Below are 24,680 nucleotides of genomic sequence, written 5' to 3'. Positions count from 1 at the left end.
ATAATTTGTTGACAAAGTTTTATATACACACAATATTGGACAAATCATTTTCCTTTTTCTTTCACAAATTCATACTAATTGTTCCAAAATTCTCAGAATCCTTTAAATCATGGGATTACAAATGCTGAAATTTTAACTGAGACTAAATGATGGGTAAATTAGTCACTAAGTTAAACGTCCGGTAATAGAATGATAGGAGTAATAAAATGATCTCAAGTAAAATGAACCAAACGAACAACTAGTCAGAAGTTCCAATAAATGTACATGGATTAGAAATAATAAATATAGCCACATGCAGGATCGGTCCTAAAAGTATCGATCCTAAAAAATTTTAAATCATGAAACACTCATCAAATCACAAGACCACCTAAATTTTGATTCAAATCCATTGATTCATGAAAAATCGTAGGTAACCCTAAACCATTGCTCATCCCTACTCTGTTACCTACTAATGGCATCTAAAAGTTAAATTCTTATAAAATCAACAATATTTACACTGATGGAGAAAGCACAACACACCTGGCCCCCACATCAAAGAGGACTTGCTCCTTAAACATCACATATATATATAATATATTCGTATATATGAATGCGAAAGGTTGTTTCAAGGTTTTCGCAATGCAGATGCAGCACCCATGACAACAGCCAAGATAATACCCACACCAGCACCAAAAGAGGCACCTACAGCAGCTGATGTAAGAGAGAATAATGCCTTGGCTTGAGAATCCTTCTTCCCATCTATTGCACCCATAGCATGGTCATGTGCCAACTCCAATGAAAGCCTATCTCTAACAAGTTCCTGCAATTTGATATGCAACAAGAAACCCAAAATTTATTCATCACCATCTGATCATCAAAAGTAACAACAAACCAAACAATGTAGTTCATTATAGCATAATATCAGAAATAACCAGGTACTGGTCAGTTGATGTTTATATTTCCTGTATATTTTACCAATGTGCAGATAACAGTCAGTTTATCCTAAAGATATTAACCGTTAAAAATGAATATGGGTATATGCCCAAGGAATTCATCTATAAACATTTTTAAAAGAAAAGGGAATTGGGTCATATCCTGAGATGTCATGTTATATGCACTACAAACATACATCAACTAGACTACAAGGAATAAGGAGTAACTTTGCAAAAGCTCATGAACCAAATCAGGTGGCGCAGAATATATTCCCCTGCATCAATATTAAGCTGTCTGGTTAAATGTACGAGGGCAGCAGATACACAAAGCAAATAGATCTCATATTGTATGGATTATGTTCTTCTAGACACTATTACATCACACATTAGAAAGGTCAATCATGTTCCCAAATGCCTTTCAACACATTCAGTTAGACATAAAAATATTCAACATTATCAAAGCAAATGCCTACCACATGAAAGTTTCAATATCAATCACAACATAGCAACTATATATTTTGCTTTGTTATTCATTCAGTCTTTTTCAGCTAGTTTCTGAATTGATTAAGCATATCTAAATTTGTAATGTTTTTATTTCTTTATAAACCCTCCAATGCCTGCAAAAGAGAAACTGATTAGTAGCTATGCATATTAAGAGCTATTTATAATCTCTGATTGTACCTCCAGTGAAGCCTCTTCATGGCTCCGAAGAACACGGTGGACAAGATGGCAGAGAGAATTAACCCGCTCCACAGGGAAAATAATATCTTTCCTTTGGAAAGGTCGGCGAACAAGGTCAATAGGAGCAGACAGAAGCTTCTGAACACCCATTCTCCCATCAGAATCTTCACTACTTATTACACCCCAAGGCAATGAAGCACTAACAGCACCAGGCATAACATATGGACATGAATTGATAACTTCAGTCGTGCTTGGAGATGCTTGATATGCCTGAACAACTGTATTAATTGCAGCTCTCTGCTGATGTGCACTAACAGAAAATTTGTTTGTTATTGCAAGGACCCAAGGTATTCCAAGAGCTTTTGCCTCATCTAATAGTAGTGAAAGGGCTGGATATTGTTGTAATGCATCTGGATGATTGTATCGAGGTATCTTATGGGATAAGTTATGCACAAGAACAATTAAATCAGTCTTCTTACTAAGGTCACGGATTCCCCTCCATAGTTCATCTTTAAACCGAGAAGCCTCCATGGCTAGCTCCTACAACATACAAAAATCCAAAGCTAAATAAATTAGTGCAATTTCCTTAAAAGACCCAAAAGGTGAATATAATATTTAATAAAGCTCAAATTACAGATTGGTTTCAACTGCTAAGACCCTTTTTAGCACCAAAAAAATCTAAAGCTTATATTCAACAAATATTTTAAGAATAAATAATGTTAAATTGCAGTACTGCCCAAGCTCCACCATAAATTCGCAGAACAGAAGTCTACAACAATGTGAGATATAATATTTGCTATCCCACTGTACAAGCATTATTGTCTTCTAGAACTTCACAAATATATTCAAACAAAATAAATCTATACTGCATAGAAAACTTTGAATCATAGAAGTTTCAATTATATTTCTCAGACTCACAAAAAAAATACCTGTAAATTTACCCCAAGCGAATCACTGTAGCATAAACCGCCAGCAATGCCATCCCGAAAATCAGCTTCTTGTAAATTTTCTATATTGGTAATAGCGGACAATTTGCCTTGACCAAGTATTGCCTTGAAAAGAGAGGTCTTACCAGCACCCTAGTAACTCATAAATAAAATATTCAAACCATGTTCGTACTGGAAAACAAAAAATACAAAATTTACAGGTTGAAAGTGAAGAATACCTCTAGACCAAGAAGTCGTACCCTACGAGTTCTAACATGAACCTCCTTCGATGCAGTAGTAAAATCACTAGTACAGAATATGAAAAAGTCATTCAAACCTTCTGGCCTTATGTATTTTTCTTGATGAGATGATACAATATTATGTTCTCGACTGAAATTAACAGTGTCTGCTACTATCTGATGCTTAGGAGGTTGCCTCAAGGGAGCCCCTACTAAGACTCTTATTTTTTGTAATTCTGGTGGTTCCCCATTCCCAGATGAGTAAACTGGTGCTGAAGGAAATGATTCCACGGTAGTTGAACACCTAAATAAGAACCAACATCATGTCAAAGTGCTTGTCACACGCCAAGGAAAGAGAAAGAGATTGGTGCAACTTTGAGCATATAAAATGTAGACCAAAATACCATGTTTTTACATGCATTTGTTTGAATGACGGATGTTGTCCAGCAGCATGTATTATTTTGCTAAACTGTATTAAAAAAAGGATTGAACACTAATGTGCATTGAGTTCAGTTGTTTTGTCATTAATCCCTTCCCAATGAGAATCCTGAAGAATTATGACTACATCTAACCATACTATGGACATAAAAAAATATATAAACAAAATTAGAAACAAGAAAAGGATGACCAATAAGTCCAATCATACCATTTTCCATTTACTTGAGCATGAAATAGTGTGCACAGATGCAATCTGAATCCAGTAATATCAACCTTCAATGGTTCTGCATTCTTCTCTCCAGGAATACCCTTCCAACCAAGAGGCACGATGGAAGTAGCAGTACGAATAATAGGAGACTCAACAATATGCCCAAGCTCTACAGCACCTGCAACTGCAAGGCCAAGCCATTGCTGCAGATGTGGAAACTGTTGCACTTGCTCGATTCCAAAGAAGGATGAAGCATTATCATTCATGCACAGGTCATAAATTCTGCCAAAAAAAATCATTTATTTTATGCAATCCACTAACAAAGGTGCCTCAAGAGGAATTATTCAACTGGCATTTCCCAGACAAGAATAAACTCTATCTCCATGACATACTCAATAGAATAAAGGTTCCCAAAATCCAACCACACAGCCATATGCCCGTGGGATAGCATCACTTAACATTCCCCCTCATGTTTAGCTCCACAAGAGCCCTACATATGGACAACCTTAGAAGAAGCATCAATATCATATGGAGTTATACCATGTTAAGCATCTAGTCTAAAACTAATGTAATACATGGAGGGACTCAACTCGAATATAAGGCCATGGGAAACCCAAGACTTAATAGACATGGGATAACGCCACTTAATGCCATCAAAGGAATATGAGTTCATGAACAGTTGATATGTTTATATCTTCAATTTGTTTAGAATCTGGTCTCTATTTGGCAACTTTTCTGACTGAATTACACTGCATCAGTTATGCTTTTGTCACTAAGAATAGATCAAAGGAGAGAGAAAAAAAATCAAAACATAAAAGATCAAATTCTGCAATATAATGGACTAAATATGCTAGCTGATTTAAAAGAAGAAAAAGAAATACAACACTGCAATTAGAATTTAGAACTAAAAATTAAAATAAACAACAGTAGGCATTAAAACTATTGCATAATTTATTATTACCTTTGAAATCGAGACCTATATGACTTCATTGAATGAGATTGAAGTCTCTCTCTTAATTCAACAATCACAGATCTGACCTGAACATGTCTTTGCCAGAAGAAAGCAAACAAAATGAGAGGTTGAAGAAGACATCATCCCCATCTCACAAATCATAAGCAATAATGGCTATATTGAATATGATGCTCTAGTTTATGAAGTACATAATACGAAATATTCATTAGGAATCCTAGACAGAAGCTCCATAAACAAAAGAAACTCATACCGATGTCAACTTTGAGTACTCTGCACCTGAGAGCGATTCCACTGATGAATTCTCCAAGAGAAAGAGCTGTTATGAGTGAATTTATTAATAATTCATTTGTATAAATAATTGAAATAATAACATGACAGACTTGTGGGTTGTAGCAACCATTAAGCACTGCATGATTAGGAGAACAGCTTAGGCTGATGCCATGGCGCTAAAATAACCACCTATATCTGACTTTTCCAATTTGAGTGGGTAGTGACAATTGACAATGGTTGCAACCATCAGAAAGGGAAACAAAACCCCCAAAGATATCTCGGCAAGGCAAATTGACTTGTAAGAAAGCTCATTAAACATTTCATGGAATTCCAAATTCCTCAGAAGCAAGACCTTAGGATCATTTAATCAGAACTAGTTTACAGAAACTAGATAGTTACATGCCTATTGACACTAGCAGTTATGAAACAACTGTTACCAGCTGGTGATGACAATCCAATTTTTAGAACAATCTCAAAACTCCTATTTAACTTATGCTTAGCAAATAAACAACAGAGACAAACTATTATCAACGTTTTCCACCTTCATGCATGTGTAGCTTTAAGTTAATTGAAATACAAACAAATGAATGAACTAAGAAGAATTCCTTCATAATATGTACCTGTCCAAATGGTACATATGAAGGTAAAGAAGGCACACTATGCCATCTCTTGTTGTCTCCACTACCATTGTTTTTATCGGCCAACTTTCCAGATCCCGTGGACTCACAATTATCAGTGTTGGCAATTGGTTTAAGAGATATGCCATCAGTACCCTCTTGAATTTCAAGAGACTGTGGTCCAACAACTACATCTTCAATGGAAGATGCAGTTTTAGAGTCAGTTGCAGATGGCTCTATGGGGTCGAGTTGCTTTCTGCTGTATTTTTTGAATTGTCTTCTAACTCCTTCTAATGGAACAAGCCTTGAAAGTCTCCAAAAGGGCCCCTGGACAGGGCCTACCCCTATAACCAATTGCTCCCCTTCATTATCTTTTAACCTCTCAGTCTTTCCCTTCTGTAACCCTTGTTCATTCTTTGATGTTGGTAAACTGTTATTTTCCATGCCAGAGGACATCAATAAACTTTGTGCATTATAGTGATGGAAATAAGCAGGTGACAGGATACGAGGTACGAGATCTTCAGGAATGCAGTAGCTCTTGAAATAGTGTTGCCAACCTTTTCTGTTAACATAACTGGAAATTTTGTTCATCACAGAACAAACAATTAGCTTCAGAGAAAATTAAATAATAAAAAAACCACACGATAAATATTTCAAAAAAGGGAGAGCACTCACTCTCTTAAAGCCGCATTTCCTACCGCAGGTTGGGAAAATGTTATACACTTGACCTGAACCCTTTCACTTTCTTTTGATGAAGATGATACAGCAATAACCCTCAAAATGGCAAGGGTAGCCAATGCTGCCACCTACTATGTCATACATAAAGAAGGTATGAAATAGATTAACTGACAAAAACACATCAGGTAAATCTTAAGTAAAACTAGTCCATCAAACTTACTGCTCCACCAAGAGAATGTCCACATAATACAAGTTTCCGTTTCTTTTTCTGAGCAAGCCTGTACAACTCCAAAGCAGGTATGCCTTTAGCACGAGCCAAGAAACCCTAAAGATAATAAATTGGAATGAATATAACTAAAGAAAAATTATGCAGAATCTCTAAGTATTTTTAGTTATAGACAACAACTAACTACATAAAAGTATGAGCAGTGAAAGAAAGTTCAAGATTTAAGTATCAACCACAAAAAGAAGAAAATAAATTCTAATGATATATGAATAATAAACTGTTATCAAACCCGATGTGCAGCAGGTTTAGGCCTATCTTTAATCTGTTTAGGTTTTGATTCCAAGGGATTGAACTGATTTTCCTCATTTCCTTTCTGTCTCTCGCCTCGGTTGGCTTCAGTTAATTCAATCCGGCCAATCTCCTCTGCCACATCCTCATGAAATATAGCACCTTGAAGTATGTTCGCATCAGCCATGACATCTCTTAAAGAAATCAAGAATGAAACAAAACAAATTCAAGCTTCTGAAAGAAAGAAATAATGAGTCACACTATAACGAACCATGCTTACTTATACTGCTTGGTTCCAATGAACGAAGCAAATAGTGTATCGCCTGCTTCTGCTAACAGATACCTGCAATGAGAGAGATGCAAAGGAAAAATAAGGGAACCAACAAAGCCAAATTGCAAGGTAATATCTTCGGCAAGCATGCATCTACTGATTAATAGTACTTCATGGTGGAGTACCATCAAAGACCTAATCCAGACTAAATGAAAACCAGGCAACCAGCTAAGTTAATCACCTTATGAGCCATATGTCATTTTTTAAATTTAGGATGGATGCACACACCTGCATTCGAACTCATTAATGATGCTCTCTTATTCTTCTTACCTTTCTATTTAACCCCTTTTTGTCCACATTTGGGCCAAAGCTACACAAGCATGTCGAATCGTTGACAAGTAATGAGAAAATTCCAGTTAAATTTATTATTTATAGGAAAAAAAATGTTTTCATACTCGCATTGCATGCAGTTTTAAATCAAAATTACGACTTTATGTAAAGAATCACTATGTTATTCGTACAAAAACTAAATCATCTTCAGCAACATCATTATAGCTTGCTATTGCAGCACAAGGTCATTCATCTGTGCTCGAGTTAATATGAAAGATTGTTTACAACTATGTAATAGACGAGGAGTGTAGATTATAGAGTTAAAAATAAATACCTGTGTGGAACATGATCCGAAGAAGGTTGTACGCGTTCTATAGAAACAATTTGTCCTCCAAAATCAGCCTTAAATTTGTTCACAGCTCGAATCATCTCAGTAGCAGGTTTCTACAAAGAAAGGGATGGAAAAGAATATTTTTCCCATAAATAATAGAAAATTTATCATAAGACATGCAGTTCCTTTTTGTAATTAAACATGGATAAAACTTAGCTCCTTTGAACTTAAAATTTTTTAAATTAACTGTCAAATCATAACATCTTTTAATATATATGTGTATAAAATTGGCGTGATGGGGAAATATTGGAGAAAGCCGCAATTATTGCTGTACCTTGTAAACGCACTCGGAGAGGACCATGCAACAAAGAATGTCCTGCAAATCCGAGAGAGAATCAGCTTTGACGGCTCGGCAAAGCTCTTGGAGTTGGCGCTTTCGCCTTTCGTACTCTTGATGGAGTTTCTGGCGCTGCTCCATGTCGCCGTTGTTCCACGGCGGCCAATGCCACCTCATCCGCCACTGAAGCGGCCCCCACGAGACCTTGAGGATCTTGGCTCTTTGGTCCTTGATCCATGTCTCCACTCTGCTTTGTATTGATTCCATTATTATTCGATCAAAACAATGTTTTCTCTTTCTTTTTCTTTTCTTTTTTTTTTATTTGGGTTTGTCTGCCTTCGAATGGTACATTTGAGATTTTAGAATGTGAGAGATAGGGCAACTCCGAGTTTTATTGGGCGAAGCCGAAAGCCGAAGCCAAGCTAAAACAGCAGAAACCTCTACTTAAATGATCAATTACGTGTACGCTAAGTTCACTTTCTCTGTCGGAATGGTAAGTTTAGCAATAACTATTTTTAATATGTGTAAAATGTATTTTTGGATAAAAATATTCTTCAATAAGTTATTTATTTTAGAAGTTAAAAATTTTAATTTCTTCCCACATTTCAAAAATATTTTTGAAAAATATCCCTAAATTAGGTCGTAGTTTAATTGTTGCTCCCATTTAAGGTTGTCTTTAACAATGCTGAAAAAAAAGCACTTTTGACTTAAAGTCAAAAGCAATTTTACTTAAAAGCACTTTTTGCTGAGAAGTTAACTTGTTTAGCTTTTCTTTAGAAGTATTTTTTTTTATTCCTCTATTTTTCTTCACTCGAAAACACATGGTATTTCCATTTTCTTTTTTTTTCAAATCATTAATTAAAAATAAAAATAAAAGCATTCCTTAAAATTATACAAATCTGTTAATATTTAATTACAAATATTTATTAGTTATATTTTAATATTTAAAATATAGTTTATATATTTGAATTAAATTTTATAAATAATTTAAAATTTATTTAAAATATAGTTTATATATTTGAATTAAATTTTATAAATAATTTAAAATTTATTTTCCATATATTAAAATATTAACAACAAAATATTTTCTATATTTTTACTAAAATATCATAATATTAACTAATTTCAAAATTATTTAAATATTTATTCGTTACTTTATAATATAATCTCTAAAATAAACATTTTATTTCTCAAAAGTATTTTTTAACAACAATATTAAAAACTTAAATTTTAAATCAAACTTTTTCAAATCACTTTTTAAAAATAATTTTCAAAAGAAATGATAAACTAACTCTAAATTTTATTCATCAACAGAGAGATACTATCTTCCTTTAAAAGGTATTCATGGTTAGTCAAGTTTTAGACTAAGCACCCGTGATAATAAATTTTAAAATTACACCCACTAAATAAAATACAAATTTGGTTAATTTTAGCCTTTTTAGTGATTTTTACTCTTAACAAAAATAATCTATTTATTTTAAATTAATATATTTATTGAAAATAAATTTTAAATATTTTATATGTAATTTTTAACTGAATTAAATAGTATTTAAAATAAATTAATATTAATTTTTTTTATGGTTTTAAGGTGAAAAGTGTTGCATAAAAATAATGAAAATAAGAAAAAGATAAAATTGTCTCAAAATATAATTTTAATTTTCAAACTATTTGATTAGTTTGTAGCATACTGAAATTTTCAACAAAATGATGACTTACTATCGTACCAAACTCCCTCTTAATTTCTTCATAATAATTTCAGAATTGTATGTTTTAGCCAATTTCACAATAACCTCAGAGATTTTTCTTTTTCACCTCTCCCTTTCAAAAGAACGAGGTGTTCATTTTGGATGCCATCGGACCTCTACTGTAATTGGCATTCAAAGCAAAATTGCATCATCATTTTGCTAAATATTCAACCCAATAAAATATTAGGCTTAAAAATCACCAAAATTCAAACTCAATTTTAGATGCGATGTATATGTGTATGGGATAATTTTTGTTAACTAATGTTATTTTTTAAGGTTATTTTTTAATGGATTCTAGATATTTTTTAGGTTGTGATATATTCATATTGATTGAAGAGTCATTAATTTCAAACAGACTCTGACTTGTTTAATTCCAAGTCAAAGAACTCAAGTTATGATCGTTTTAATGAAGATTGTGTAAGCAAAATTTCTAGACGGGATTATTACAGAAAATTACAAATTTTAGGTTTTAATGAGTATAAATCATATTAGGTTCAATTTCAAGACTTAACCTTGATCACATATTAGGTTTTATATTTTTTACTTATTTATTCCGAATATTTATATTTCTTAATCAACAAGAAAGTTTAATTAGTATTCTCATAATTCTTAAAAAAAAACAACTAAAAACGAAATATATATATATTGCAAATAAAGAAACTCATAGAGTTGTATTGAATTAAATAAATGAACGGCCTCCTAAGATACATTTGTATAAATTAGTTAATTACATCAAAATAAAACTTCTTTTAATGGAACTAAATTTTATTGTTGAATAAGAAACATAAATGTTCTAAACAATTGAAAATACCGAAAATATATTATTTAAAAAACTTAAGTTTTTATTTTTTTAATTTATCCAAATGTATTCAATGATTTTATAAATTTATTAATTAATAATATATTATGTAATTATTTAAGTAGATTTTTTAAAAGATATGACCAAATTAATTAATTTCACATTAATATACTACCATATTCATTAATTACTTTCATTGTTACCACATAATAATACTAATAAATTATTATTATAATATAAATTCAGTAATATAATTAAAATAAAAAATATTCTCAATCAATTTAAATGTCTTTTTCAATTTTTATTTTTATATATATTATAAAATTATAGATAGATAAAGTATTGAACTCGTAGTGACTACTAGAGCAATCTTAAATAGTAAAAATATAAAAGCCTATCACTTGATTTAAAAAAAAAAAACTCAAAAATAAATTTTATGGGTGAACAGTTTGTAGCCACTAAACCAAAGTTTCTTTATATACTTTTTAAGTCAAATATAAAATAATTAATTTTACCAAAAATTACTAAAATATTCATAGATGGGTCTGTGGCGATTTTTAAAAAAATTAAATTAAAATCCGACTAAAAAACAAAGAAAACTTTATAATGGCTCCTTCTACTTAGACGGAAGAAGAGCCCATATTTAGACATGGGCTCAAATGACACAGACAATCTTAGAAAGGATGGCGGCCAGGGAGGTGCTGTACGGGTCCAATATGTATGGGCTTGAACTTATTAACGAGAGAAAACTAATCCATGTTTTATCATTTTGGAATGAGATTCGACAGGCACCGAAGCTTTGGTATCTTATTTTAATTTCTTCAATTTTAATTTGGTTAATTTTAATCTTTATATTTTTTAAAATTTAGATTTTTAATCTTGATCCAAACGATAATAGTTAAATTCTAATATTAGTTTTGTGTTATGCGAAAGTTTTGGATTTAGTCCATCTTGTCAAATTTAATCATTTTCAGGCCTTATATATTAATTTTTTTAGTATTATATGAAAATAGTTAGTTTATATGATATTACACACGTGATGATATGTTTATTACATAAAATTTTGAAAATAGTAGACTGCTACTATTTAGATAGAATTAAAATTTTAAAATTTGAAATAAATAAAAAATATTAAATTAAAGTATAATGATTGAATCCACAACTTAGAATACTATAAAGATTAATGATAAAAATTAACAAATAAAAAATCATTGGGCCTACTCTTAATACGAGCTTTGTCAATCAAATGGAGAGTGTCAAAACCTTTTTGGAAATCGACTTTTTATTTAAAACGAAAATGGAGTCCCCACCAATCTTTTTTAATTAGGTGTGATTGAATCACCTCAAAACTTGGTCATTTTAATAAAATGTTAGATTTACTAAAACGATAATTTTCGTTCTACAAAATCCAAAAAATGAGTTTGGGAGTCTATTACGTATTAAGAAGGATTAGCACCCCTTCATAACGTCCAAAATTGGTACCTAGTTAATACTTAATGTCTTAACATCAAAAATTGAAAATCCAAAGAGAATTTAAAATGCGATTCTTTTCGCGCGATGTTATTTGATGGTATTAAAAAAATCCCTACCTAAATTGAATTTTTAATGAGAAAGTTTCCTCATTTCGTATTGATCGAGACGAAAAATCATGTCCTTTAAGTTGGGGCACAAAATCTTGAATTCTCGAAAATAAGAACGCTTACCGTTTGATTATAACCTAAGTCCTACGTGTATTCAATTTTAAAAAAATATGTTTGATTATTTAGGCTCAAAGAGAAAGTCGAACCCTGTAAGTTAGGACACAACTTCTCAAATCCCTAAATAAAGAACATTGTCTCTGTTTTATTATTTCTTATGCATCGAGTACAAGCTAATATAACATTTAACGTGATGTGTGATTAATTTGTTTGAGTTTGGTACCAAATGAACGAGTGCATGTAAGCATAATATATAATAAAATAATGGCAAAAATAAAATAGCTACATAGGTACAAATGAAATAACATTATAATGAAATAATAATAAAAGAATAAAATGATTGTAGTAAAGGTAACAAAGGTAAAAATGTAAATGATTATAACATGATCATGATAATAATACTGTTAATAATAGTCATATCTAATGAAACTAAAATAAAAAAATAACTACTCAAGGATGTAAATAAAATTGCATAATTTAGAGAGGGGCAAAAATATAAATAATTATAAAATAAAAATGTTAGAAATAATAAAATAACAAAAAATAGGCAAAGGACTAAATTGAAAGCTAAAAGAAATTCTAAGCATAAATTAAAAAAAAAAGCAAACAAAGGATTAAATCAAAACAAAAAAAAGTATAGGGACTCAAGGTGTTATTTTCCCCAACTCAGCATACGCGTCATTCCCTTGGTAGATCAACAGTGGGTCAAGGAACTGATTTGAAAAGAAACTAAAATTATAGGGTAAAAATTAAAACAAATAAAAAGGAATCAGACAAAATTAAAAAGGATAAAAAAAGTGGAATGACCAAAATGGAAATTAGCCCTTCCATCCAAAAACGGGCTGATCCTATGGGGTATTTGGGTTGGATTTTCAGGTCATGCCAAAACTACGTCGTTTTGGAGGGGCTATATAAATTAAAAATTTCCCAAAAAATCATTTGGTTTCAATCTTTTTTTTTTAATTCCCTTGTTCTTCTTTTTTTCTCTAAAATCTCCTCTAGCCTTCCGGCCACAAGGCCGCCGCATATCGCTACGCGCAACAATTATTGGTGCCGGCGACCACCGCCTACGATGGTAAAAAAAAAGACCCTTTTTTAAATCCTTTCGAAACTTCAAAACCCTAAAGTTAGATCTAGGGATAAAACACCCAAAAAAGGCCGAGATCAGCAAAAAAAAGAAAAAGGAAAAAGAAACCATTCGCTTTCCTCTCTCTCTGGTGAGGCCCTCAAAGGAACCCCAATGGGTTTTAAGGCTTCTCAAATCGAAGGTGGTTTTCGACAACGGCTCTTAATGGGTAAAAGTTTAAACTTTATTTTTATTCTTGTTTTTTCAGAATAAAAAAGCAAATAAAATAAGCTACCTTCTTTTTTTTTAACTTCATTTTTTGTATTTTTTTTTTCTGTCTTTGTGTTACAAGATGATTTTGGCTTTTATAGCCAAATATATTACAAGGTATATTATTTTTGTTTTTTTTTTCTTTTCTCTGCTTTTGCTTTTTGCTTCTGTTTCTCTATTGTTTTGCAAGTGGTGGTGCCAAAGGAGGTGTCAGACGACAAGCTTGTCGACATGGTGAGGCTGCGGCGTGAGAGGGAGCTAGTGTGTCTGAAAATATTTTAGGTTTTGGGCTTTTGAGCTGCTGGGTTATTGAGTTTAGTAGGTTTGGGTTAGGGTAGTTTAAGTTTGAGCTTGTAAGTTGAGCCAATCTGTTTTTTTTTTTCGTAAATGGACTTTGATATTAATATTATTTTTTTATCTTTTGGTTTTTGTTTTGTCTAGGCTGAACGAATTTGGGCCACTACAGAGAGAACATGCATTTTTTTCCTCAAAATTTTATTTTTAGTTTCCAATTCATGATCTATGAAGACTAATCTTTTTGGAGATACGTAATTGCTCCTTCAAATAATATTATTTTCAAGGTTCGAACTTGCATTCTCCATTGAGAATCCAATCTTACCATTATACCCAACACTTGTTGGTATCTTCAATGTCAAATTTAAATAAAATATCATTTAGTTAAGTATCCACAATCAACCTATTTTATTTGATAAATTTGTATATTGTAATAATAGATAGCCATCCCTCTCTATAACAGCCACCCATTATAACAACATTTCAATATAGCAACTAAGTTTTTAGAAGAACTGTGTTTTATGTATCATTTTAACCCTCTATAATAACTTTTCATTTATAATAGCAACATTAATAATTATGAAGTACATTCTTTATTAAATTAGTTATCTATAACAAAATATGATCTAAATTTTTAAGTAAAATTACATCTATTTCAATAAAATGATTAAATTTCGCATGAAGAACTCTATTAATTATATTTTATTAAATTAAAATAATTTTCAATCAGTAAAATTAAAAATATCAATTCAATAAACTATTATGTTCCTTAATTAAATATTCTACTATGAATTTAGAATATTATAAGCTTATAAATTGATTACTTGAATTTAGTAACTCGTGATAAATTAATTAATGTAATTTAATAACACATATTGATTAATTGAACTTGTTTATAATTAATCATGTGAAAGAATGTAAAATAAAAGCTGTATAAAAGTAATAATATATGTACATGCTATACATCTTTTACTTTTGTTATTTGATTCCTATTTTTTTTAAACATAATTCTCACTTTTTTTATATGATGAAAATTCACAATATAAATTTTATGGTAAGATTATAACGGTTATCTCCTTATAATGACATATTGTTATAGGTGTATAATTATCACCTCTTCATAATAGATAAAATCTGAGCAGGCAAATAAAGTTATTATAGAAAGAGTTGAATGTATATGAAATGAAAAAAGACGCAATAAGAAATTAGTGGGTTTGAAGGTATTTTACTTATAATTTAATTTAAATTTGAATTTATTAGTATCAAAATTGTTAACGGTATGTTAAAGATATGATTAGGGTAGAGAGTCATTTGATTGTTGAGGTTTCTTTTTCACTTGCCTTAGTTCGTAAAGGTTAGTGAGGAGACAATCTAACTGCTGCCTGCCCCTTGGAATTAAGGGACATTTTATTCCAAATAATGAGGGGAAAAGCTTGTTAGTCACATGCGAATCTAATAAAGAGAGCTACCCATCGTAAATAAATGAACAAAACCAAAAGCTAAAGCAAATGTGGGGGAACCATGCCAAAAGTTGCATAATTATATCAAATTATTAGATGCCTCTTGTTTTAATACCACTTTAAAGTAACAATAAAGTCAAACCATACTCTCAATTAAAAGTGTGTATATATATATTTATTCTTAAGGCTTCTAGAATAGAGAAATAAAGTTAAGGATGAGAGTTTGAATTTGAGTCTCATCCTTTATAATTGTAATATATAGGTCTTTTTCTTGGCTTTGGTTCAGTTCTTTCTAATTTAGTTTAATATTTATTTAATTTTTTATATATTATGTACTGTATTGATTGTGTTCTACATTATAGTTGATCGGACAAATATGCGCTTATCTTATAATTGTATTAGTAAATAGGAATGAAGTCCAAGGTTGGACATAAATCCCTTTCGGAGGTCTGAAGAAATTTCATGGGAGAGTAAAAGTTGAGAAATAGCATCAAAGATATGACTGTGAAACCATCTTCCCTTATATCAACAAATTAACGCGTCAATTTGATGGGAGCAAAGCAAGCACTAAAGTAGGTATCTATTCTTATTGCTAATAATAACTTCACCAACACCTGTCTCAATTTGGATGTCATTTTCGCCAGAATGCTTGTTGCCTTTGACATTGCTTGCAGTTGCACCTCCCTTTCTTTGGCTTCTGAAAATGGTCTTCACTTGGACTCATGTTTACATAATCTAGTGAGAGAGGGTAAATGGAAAATTTGCCTTTTCATCATCCCAAAAACCAATTATTTTATTTAAGTTTCTTTTTAATGCAAAAGTTCTTACTTATAAAGATTTACATTTAATTTTCTCATACAATTTCTTCTTGCCTTCACAGTTGAATCCAACCTCCACAGAGAGTTATATAAAGTTTACGTACACAGACGCCTCGATTGATAAAGATTGATACCTGTATTATAGAGGTACTTCGACATGCCATGGATTGAACCACCAACCAAGGTCTTTAATTATTAAAGACGGTTAACTCATTTGGAAAAAGTCTTTGAAGTGTTGTCTGCCAAGCAGTTGACGCTGCCTTCAACAAATGAAAGTATTGTCCTCATGATCGGCATTTTAACAACTGAAGGTATTGTCCCTGTAGTCGAGGTTTTCACCCCCAACCTCCTCAGAAAGTCGTGTACATTGCACGTGGCTTAAAAATTATCAAGTTTGCTTATAAGTCCCATATAAAGTCCCCCTAGGTACCCTATAATTATTCACACGCTTAATACTAACATATATCTTGAGTTTTACAGGGACTAGTCTTCATCAATCAAGGCACTCTCCTTCATGAACCGTACATGACTCTCCACACAGGCTGAAGAACAAAACTCCAACATAGGGACAATACTTTTGATTGTTGATGGTCTAGGTCAGCTGCCAGATAACAACATTTCGAAAACTTCTCCTAGAGAAATAAGATATTTTAGTATGATAAACTTGAATTATTAATCACTTATTTAAATTCCAAAATTATTATTTTATTAATTTTTTTTAAATTTATAATTTTAAAAAAATATAAATATTAGAATCTCTACAAATATTTTGAATTTTAAAAATTATTTTCAAAATTTAAAAATTACTTTGATTTTTTTGTAATTTTTGTTAAGAGAGAGACCAATTTGTTTATTTTCAAAATTGACAGGGACCAAAACTGTATTTATACTGATATGTTATTCAAATTATTCGAGTTATTCGAGTTTTAAAAATTCAACTCGACTCGAACTCAAAATCCGAAATTTCTTATTCAAGTTGACTCAAAGAATTCGAATAACTCGATTCAATTAACTCGAAATTTAAATTTTTTTCCTGATTTTTTCGAATCGAATCGAATTTTACTAATCACTACCAATGGCATATTTTAACCTCTAAAGAATCATAGAATCAGATACCAATGAACTTCTAGAACTGCAGGTAAAAGCCAAGATTTGATATCAAACACTAGAATCCTCATAAACCATAGTGAAAAGAAAAAAGAATTATGAATACAATCTGTTTCACAATCATGTTCAATACATATTCAAACTTATAAAGTTTCACCCTTCCTATATTCTATCCGAGAAAACGATAGCTGATATACTCGGCAATATATATATATACACGATATGTACATACATACAAATACTAGTGATGATAGCAATATATGGAATCAAGAGATCATACAATAGACAAAAATTAATAACTGGTTCGGGATCGGTAAACCTCATGCAGGGTCTCGAGTCTAGAGAGGGAGACGATTGCTACAAAACCAGGTTGGACTACAAGGAATCGGTTGATCACATGGCAAGAGGCTGTTGATTAGATTGAGCATTGTTGTATCCATCATAGGGTTTTGTGGATTTCCTGGACTTTCTCTTCAACACTACAATCCATGTAATAGCTTCCAATAGCAACGAAATCCCGCCCATAGCAATGATCACAATCATATATGCCGATTTCCACTTATGCTCAGGCTTCAAGATATTGAAGCCCTTGAACACATTGATGATGCCGAGGACAAGTATCGCGTATCCAAAACTGTGGTGGTAAATGTCCCAGTAGAATCGGAGCTTGTGGTCCTTTTTAGGCCTTAAAAACAAAGCAAAGATCTAGCAAAGACAAAAAATAAATTCCAACTTCAGTGTCACAAAGCATCAAGAGAAACATGCTGACAAACTAAAATTCACCCAATAGTCTATGAGAAGTATTGCATATGTACAAATTTAAGAAATACCTGGACAGTAGCGAGGACGAAAAGGGCAATCCCAATGTATCTATGACCCGAATATGTGATACCAGAGGATTCACTTCCAAGCTTAAGACCAGTTCCCCAGCCAGCAACTCCTATGGCATAAGCTGATATTTGACAGAAAACATGAAGATAAAACCAAGCTGGATCTGCTGACTCAAAGCTTCTTATGTACCTAGCAATCATAGCTCCAAGTGGAAACAAAATTCCCCAACTCACAGCATTTAGTATCCCATGGATCTGTCATCAAAAATTTTCTTCTCAAATTCAATATACTCATAATCAATCCAGTAAACAAATATATTTTCTTTTTGTGTGTGTGTGAAAAAGAATCACCATTTAGTTCAAAATTGCTAGTTTTAATAATCAAGTACCTCAGTCAACAATTTCTGTATTTTGAAATACTTCAAATAAAACATGGAAATATAAAGATTTGTAGGGATTAAAAGGGAAGCTAACATTTTTCTTCTTAACGGTGGTGTCTCCTCCAGAATTAGTGCTACTCTGTCCATTTTTCAAATCTAGCGTTCCTTTCGAATGCAAATTGGCGGCGGCGAAGTCATGTTTTTCCAACATGCCACCTTCTCCAACACCGGGACCAACTTGCCACACTTGATTAATCGTCCCTTTCGCCGCTAAATTCGCCGGAACCTTAATTGTAGCGAAAATGGCCAGACTCCCGTCGCTTCTAGTCTCCGCCGTTTTATCTGGAACTTCGAACGACAAATCCTTCGGCACAATTGAAGAATAAGAGCTGATGTCAAAAGTATGCACGACGGCAACGCCGGTGGTGGAGTTTTTGTACACAACGAGTGCTTGGGAACCGGCCATGCCTGTGGCGTTGGGATTTATGGCCCAGGAAATCCATCCGCCGGGTTTGGAAGGAGTAGAGATGAAGGCGACGGAGAGAGTAGTGTTAGAAGGGTCGTAAGTGAAGTGGAGGTAAGAGGCGAGAGAAGGAAGGTCGAGGCAGTTGGAGTAAACTTGGTTTTTCGTAAACTTCTGGGAGGAACAGGTGAGGGAAATCGCCGGTGAAATAAGCAGCGCCCAAAAGGTGAAGAAAAGAGACGCCAACAACGATGTAGCCATTTTTTTCCGACGAAACTGAAAATGAACGGGCAAGTAGTTAAGTGAGAAGGCATAAAGTTGGCGAAATAAATAGAAGCCAAAAAGGACTTGACTAATGATTATCTGACACGTGCAATGTTGGTAAGGGAGGAGGTCGAGGTTATCACACGCTAAATATAAAGTGGAAGTGGGAAACCTTCTTGAAAAATTAGTTGTTTTTTTTTTTTTTTTTTTTTGGTAGCAAAGGAGAAATATATATCAATTATAAGGAAATATTAGAATCATAAAATAAATTTTGGGCATCCTTCTTTATTTGAGCAATTACTGTAAGTAAATTTTGGAGAACATGGGAACATAAGAGAATCCCTCCTTCAATCCAGCTGGAGTGTAAGTAAGAATATTTGCCTCCTTCGACATCTGCTGGATTTTCACCCCCCCAACCTTTTCTACAAAGTTCTTAAATTTTTAGATCAAATCTTTATTTATTTGTGCTTGAAGTTTACTATTAAGGGTTTCAATAGTTAGAGTATAATCAGTTTCGACAATAATATTAGTCTATTTGGCAAAACAAGCTAATTGGTGACCATCATAAATTATCTATAACTTTATTTGTGTAATACTGAATTTGCCTATATTTCTTTCAATCCCACAAATCCACCTACCGTGTTCATACCTTGCCACTACTATTGAGGAAACTGAGCTTGAGCTTGGAATGCGTGCCCCATCCGTGTTCAACTTAATGGATCTTATAAGTGGAGGAAATTAAATTTGACATCGATCCTGTCTTCCTAGAGTACTATCTAAACTACTTACCGTTAGGCTCAGCTTTGGGGGTTGTTTGAGAGTGTAACCGCCCAAGGCCCAGGGCTAGAAGGGGCCCAAAAATTAATTTTTTTTTAACTTTTAATGTAGAAAAAATTTTCAGACTAAAACAAATTAATTAAATGCCTAGGGCTTTCCACTTTTCACCATAAGTGCTTCATCTCCTAGGTAGGGATGAGAATTCGACCGAATCGAGTGAAAAATTTTCCTATTAATCGAGTTCACGAGTCCTATTTTATTATTTTAACTCAATTTGATTTTTTTTCGAATCGAATCGAGTTAAACGAAAATTAAGTCAAGTCGAATAGAGTGGAATTGTTTGAGTTAAATTAAAAAAAATTAAGCATGTCAAATAAAATATTGTCACAGTATAACTAATTCCATGTTAGAGCATGTAAATTTGAAACCATATATATTTAAAAAATATTCAAAGAAAATATTAAAAAAATAAGATACTTGAGTATGATAATTTTGAATCTTTAATTAGGCCCCGATATTATTATTTTAGAAATTTTTTAAAATTTAAAAAAAAATAGATTTTTTTTAGAAATTTTATAATTTTTTTGAAATATAAATTTTGAAATTTTTATAAATATTTTGAATTTAAAAAATTATTTTGAATTTTTTAAAATTATTTCATTTTATTTTTGTAATTTTTATTGTGGGAGAGACAATTTTGCTTATTTTCAAAGTTGATAGGAACCAAATGCATATTTACACCAATTTGTTATTCTAATTATTTGAATTATTCGAGTTATCCGAATTGTGAAATTCAACTCGACTCAAACTCGAATCGAGTTATTCGAGTTGACTCAAATAATTCAAATAGCTCAAATAACTCGAAGTTCAAAAAAAATTTATTTTTTAATCGAATCAAGTTTTGCTCACCCCTACTCATAGAGTCTCAAATTTTTTTCACCTTCTATTGTATTACATTTTATAATCTTTTTCAAAATGACCCAATTTATTGTTTCGTCTAGAGCCCCAAAATGCCAAGGATTTAGTTTGGGCATCACTTGTATAAATACCACCTCAATACTAATATTTTCGTGTATTTCGTGGGACAAAAAATAAATTTTGGGAAGAAGTCAGTCTATTTGGCGTGACCAATGTTAGAATAATGGTGGAGCCAAATAAATTGACTTCAACACTTTTATTATGTCAGACTTTATTTTTAAGTTATTTTTTATATTTTTTTAAATTGAAATTATTTTTTTATTTGGTGGAGCCATAGAAAATGATGTGACCACCATGTTGCTAGCCATTTTTTTGTTAGTTTTTTTAAAATTATATTTTCAATAGAAAAAATGGATTTATCTAAAATAAAAGAGTTGGAACTAACAATACATGTGTCAAAATTGCAATGTTAATTCATGATTCATACAATTAATGAGTGAAAAGTTTAGCTATATTTGTTACAAGATCATGCATTTTCACTCTTTCATTTCCTACATTTTCTAACAAACAATTCTCTACTAGTGTTCTTAGTATAGCTTGTCCCTTGTCCAAGTTTGCTTCCATGCTACCCATTTCCTCTATTAATCCCTTTCCAATCCAATCCTTTATCAATTGTTCCTACAGGATTCCTGAATATTCACGATATGATGCACAAGTAAGGAAACAATTTTCGATTTTTCAATCTTTCAAGCGATCATAGTTGAATCTCAGTTGCTGATACATCTTGTCTTTAACATCGATGATACTCGATATGTTTCAATTCAATTATGGGAGTGCATTCCTCTATATTGGAAGGCTATTTTCACCTCTCATGCTACTGGAAACTATAACTATCACCAACGGCAAACTAGCACAACACTCAACGATTGATCTTGCAATCGGTAGTAAATCTACAGAATTCATTAGATTTTGACCAACCTTCTCCAAGAACAATGTCCATGCATCTGCTTTTAGAAGTGGATCCATTTTTAGGACTTGACAATCCATTCGTCAACATACATGCAATGATTGAGATGTTACCACTAGTTTAGCCTCAGAGGATTTAGGAATTCCGACTTTTTCAAGGGAAAACCTCTCCCATAATTCGTCCAAGATTAAAAAAAATCTACCCTTTTTACTCAAAATTTCCAAACAACATCCCTGCTCTTAATGTTTCATCTTTATCTTTGGTAATAACGACATTCATTGCCTTTTCAATCTTCTTCTGTAGTTCAATAACACTACATTTCCTCGATATAGTGACCCATACTAGGATATCGAAACTGTTTACACCATTTAAGAGTTTATTGTTGACAAGCTTGGCAACACTTGTTTTCTGAACTCTTGCCATTCCATAGACTCCAATCTTTCGAACCTCACTATTCCTCAAGTGTTGCATAATCTCATTCTTTTTACGTTCTATTGTTTCAACGACTAAGCTTGGTGTTGGCAACAGTTGACCTATCCACGAAATATCGTCCACACTTGACCAATTTTGGTTGTTGATGATCTTTCATGGATTGGTCAGGTGTTGCCAACACCGAGCTTAGTCTTTGAAACAATAGAACGTAAAAAAAATGAGATTATGCAGCACTTTGTTTTGATATCCTAGTATGGGTCACTATATCGAAGGAATGTAGTGTTATTGAACTATAGAAGAAGGTTGTAAAGGCAATGAATGTCGTTATTACCGAAGATGGAGATGAAACATTAAGAGCAGGGGAGTTGTCTGAAATTTTGAGTGAAAAGGGTAGATTTGTTTTAATCTTGGATGATGTATGGGAGAGACTTTTCCTTGAAAAATTTGGAATTCTTGAGTCTTCTAGGGGTAAATTAATGTTGACATCTCGATCATTGGATGTATGTCGACAAATGGATTGTCAAGTCATAAAAATGGAGCCATTTCCGAAAGAAGATGCATGGACATTGTTCTCAGGTAAGGTTGGTCAAAATCTAATGAGTTCTACAGATTTACTACTAATTGCAAAATCCATCGTTGAGCGTTGTGTCGGTCTGTCGTTGGTGATAGTTATAGTTGCCAATAGCAAGAGAGGTGAAGACAGTCTTCCAATATGAAAGAATGCACTTTTAGAAATGCATCGAAACATATCGAGTATCATTGATGTTAGAGCCATGGTGTATCAGCAATTGAGATTCAACTACAATTGATTGAAAGAGCGAAGAATCCAAAACTATTTACTTACTAGTGAATCATATCATTGAAATGATTGCTTGTTAGTTAGAAAATGTAGGAAATGAAGAGTGAAAATGCATGATCTTTATAAAAGATATGGCTAAACTTATCACTTATGAATTGTATGAATCATGAATTAAAATTGTCGCTTTAACACATGTATTGTTAGTTCCAGTTCTTTTATTTTCAATGAATCGAAAACAATCTAACCTTAAAAATAATTTAAACTCAATTGAAAAAAAACTCTTAAAATTAACTTAATTTTTTAAATATATAAATTAACTTAATTAACAATTTAAACATTTTTGGTATGGGATAATTTCCCAAAATATGTTTTCTTTTTTTTAAAGTACTTAATAACCCATTTAAAAGGATTGAAACTCAAGTATTTTGTTTCTAATTTTAAACAGAAACTTATCTAACTCAAAATTACTACTTATTTCTTTTAAGCCTTAAGTTATAAATTAAAATATTTAATAGATACCGTAAAATTAATTTGCTCCAACCTGCTTTTACTACAATTACTTGTTTGAATTGAGAATCTAAATCAAAGTCTAAACTTAATGAAAGGAAACTCCGATTTAATTGATTAAGCTAATTTTTGTGACCATCATTTTGTACAAATGTTGAGTGATTATTGGATAAGGTCATCTTTTAAACTATCCCTAAAAAATATTTATCATTTACTTTAACTCTTATTTATAAATAAATAAGAAACAAAAATTATGCGGTTAAACCTTGTGGGTCCTTTGCTTGTCTTTTTCGGCCTTTTTTTATTATAGAAATAATTCAAAATTTTTATTAATTACAAAAAATATTAATCTTTTTATACTTAAAATGAATAGTAAAAATGAATTGGGTCAAAGAGATTGACATGATTTACTTGCCACGTCAATTAATTATTGGTTGCTAGAATTAAAAAATTACTTTTTTAGATAGAGTCAATCTATTTTGCGTTATCAGATCTGATCTTAAGAGTTGTTTGAGAATATAACCATTCAAGACTTAGAATTAAAAAAAAAAGTTAAGATACTTTCAAATTTTCACCATAAATATTTTATGTTCTAGAGCCTAAAAAATTTTCAAACTTCTATTATATTAAATTTTATAAAAAATTTAAAATAATTAAATTTATTATTTCCCTTAAAACTCTGAAAATATAAAAACAAGGTCTACTCGTCCTATCTTTAATAGCCTTTCCTCCACCGCACGAGAACTGAAAAACGTGGATAGTGATGAACTGCTGTCCTTGGAACACACAATATTGAGTCTTTGTCACAATACATGTCAAACTCATTTATTCTTAATTTTTCAATTTAATTTTGTGATTTGAATATCCTTCACTCCTTTGTCACAATATTTTTGTGTTGAATTCTTAAGACAACGACAAAGCAACATGTAATGATTATACGGAGACAAAGCTGCATCTGAGAAAATTATGGTTAATTACATCTTTATGAAAATATAATTAATATTCTTTTTAATAAACTATAATGTATTGGATAAATAAATAAAATCATGATTAATAAGGATGTAGTTAGCAAAAAATGTGGTAGTAAGAATATTATGTTATACCTATGACTCCATTTTCCATATTAATTATCGAAGAAAATATAGTTAAATAGTTAATATGTATTATAGGTACCTATTTTAAAATTTTAATTATCAATATTAGATTTTTTTTCTTATTTTTTTAAATAACTCAAAATAGTTCTCGGATTTATTAAATTTTTTTATGAAAAAACAGTGCATCAATTAAATAAATTTGCATGAATAATCCAAAAATATTTATTTGAATGTTTAGTAAATAATTTATTCTATAAATAAAATAGTTG

At 31.5% G+C, this 24,680-nt stretch overlaps 3 protein-coding genes across 3 annotated transcripts; 1 reads left to right on the top strand and 2 right to left on the bottom strand.

Annotated features, from left to right (window-relative positions):
- Nucleotides 1–249: 249 nt before the first annotated feature.
- LOC107924028 (uncharacterized) lies at nt 250–8,138 on the bottom strand. The gene is made up of 14 exons (XM_016854280.2): nt 7,722–8,138; nt 7,391–7,500; nt 6,736–6,798; nt 6,457–6,649; nt 6,162–6,266; nt 5,939–6,069; nt 5,267–5,837; nt 4,627–4,692; nt 4,365–4,441; nt 3,404–3,685; nt 2,758–3,061; nt 2,522–2,671; nt 1,593–2,132; nt 250–799 (listed from the first exon to the last, which is right to left on the bottom strand). Exons 1-14 carry the CDS (start codon nt 7,989–7,991, stop codon nt 605–607), a joined length of 3,057 nt encoding a protein of 1,018 aa, XP_016709769.1. The 5' UTR covers nt 7,992–8,138; the 3' UTR covers nt 250–604.
- Nucleotides 8,139–17,060: 8,922 nt separating this feature from the next.
- Nucleotides 17,061–19,031, bottom strand: LOC107924346 (cytochrome b561 and DOMON domain-containing protein At3g25290). Its single transcript, XM_016854746.2, has 3 exons — nt 18,285–19,031; nt 17,811–18,065; nt 17,061–17,685 (listed from the first exon to the last, which is right to left on the bottom strand). The coding sequence occupies exons 1-3, from the start codon at nt 18,912–18,914 to the stop codon at nt 17,374–17,376; spliced, it is 1,197 nt and encodes a 398-aa protein (XP_016710235.1). The 5' UTR covers nt 18,915–19,031; the 3' UTR covers nt 17,061–17,373.
- Nucleotides 19,032–22,325: 3,294 nt separating this feature from the next.
- Nucleotides 22,326–22,727, top strand: LOC107923450 (putative disease resistance protein At3g15700). Its single transcript, XM_016853649.1, has one exon. The coding sequence runs from the start codon at nt 22,326–22,328 to the stop codon at nt 22,725–22,727; it is 402 nt and encodes a 133-aa protein (XP_016709138.1).
- The last annotated feature ends 1,953 nt before the right edge of the window (nt 22,728–24,680 follow it).

Source organism: Gossypium hirsutum, chromosome A11 (genome assembly GCF_007990345.1).
Source record: "Gossypium hirsutum isolate 1008001.06 chromosome A11, Gossypium_hirsutum_v2.1, whole genome shotgun sequence".
NCBI classification, from domain to species: domain Eukaryota; kingdom Viridiplantae; phylum Streptophyta; class Magnoliopsida; order Malvales; family Malvaceae; genus Gossypium; species Gossypium hirsutum.
The sequence above is the reverse complement of the archived record's forward strand: the minus strand, read 5'-3'. Positions and strand labels throughout refer to the sequence as shown.

Bases quoted from the DNA above. Each gene is read 5' to 3' on its own strand.
- LOC107924028 (XM_016854280.2), bottom strand. From the start codon at position 7,991: ATGGAATCAATACAAAGCAGAGTGGAGACATGGATCAAGGACCAAAGA. The intron at 6,799-7,390 runs GTATTTATTTTT...CTCTCATTGCAG, and splicing joins TCGGATCATGTTCCACACAG to GTATCTGTTAGCAGAAGCAG. The intron at 2,672-2,757 runs GTATTCTTCACT...ATGAGTTACTAG, and splicing joins TACGACTTCTTGGTCTAGAG to GGTGCTGGTAAGACCTCTCT.
- LOC107924346 (XM_016854746.2), bottom strand. From the start codon at position 18,914: ATGGCTACATCGTTGTTGGCGTCTCTTTTCTTCACCTTTTGGGCGCTG. The intron at 18,066-18,284 runs GTTAGCTTCCCT...TTTTGATGACAG, and splicing joins CCACCGTTAAGAAGAAAAAT to ATCCATGGGATACTAAATGC. The intron at 17,686-17,810 runs GTATTTCTTAAA...TGTCTTTGCTAG, and splicing joins TCGTCCTCGCTACTGTCCAG to ATCTTTGCTTTGTTTTTAAG.
- LOC107923450 (XM_016853649.1), top strand. From the start codon at position 22,326: ATGAATGTCGTTATTACCGAAGATGGAGATGAAACATTAAGAGCAGGG.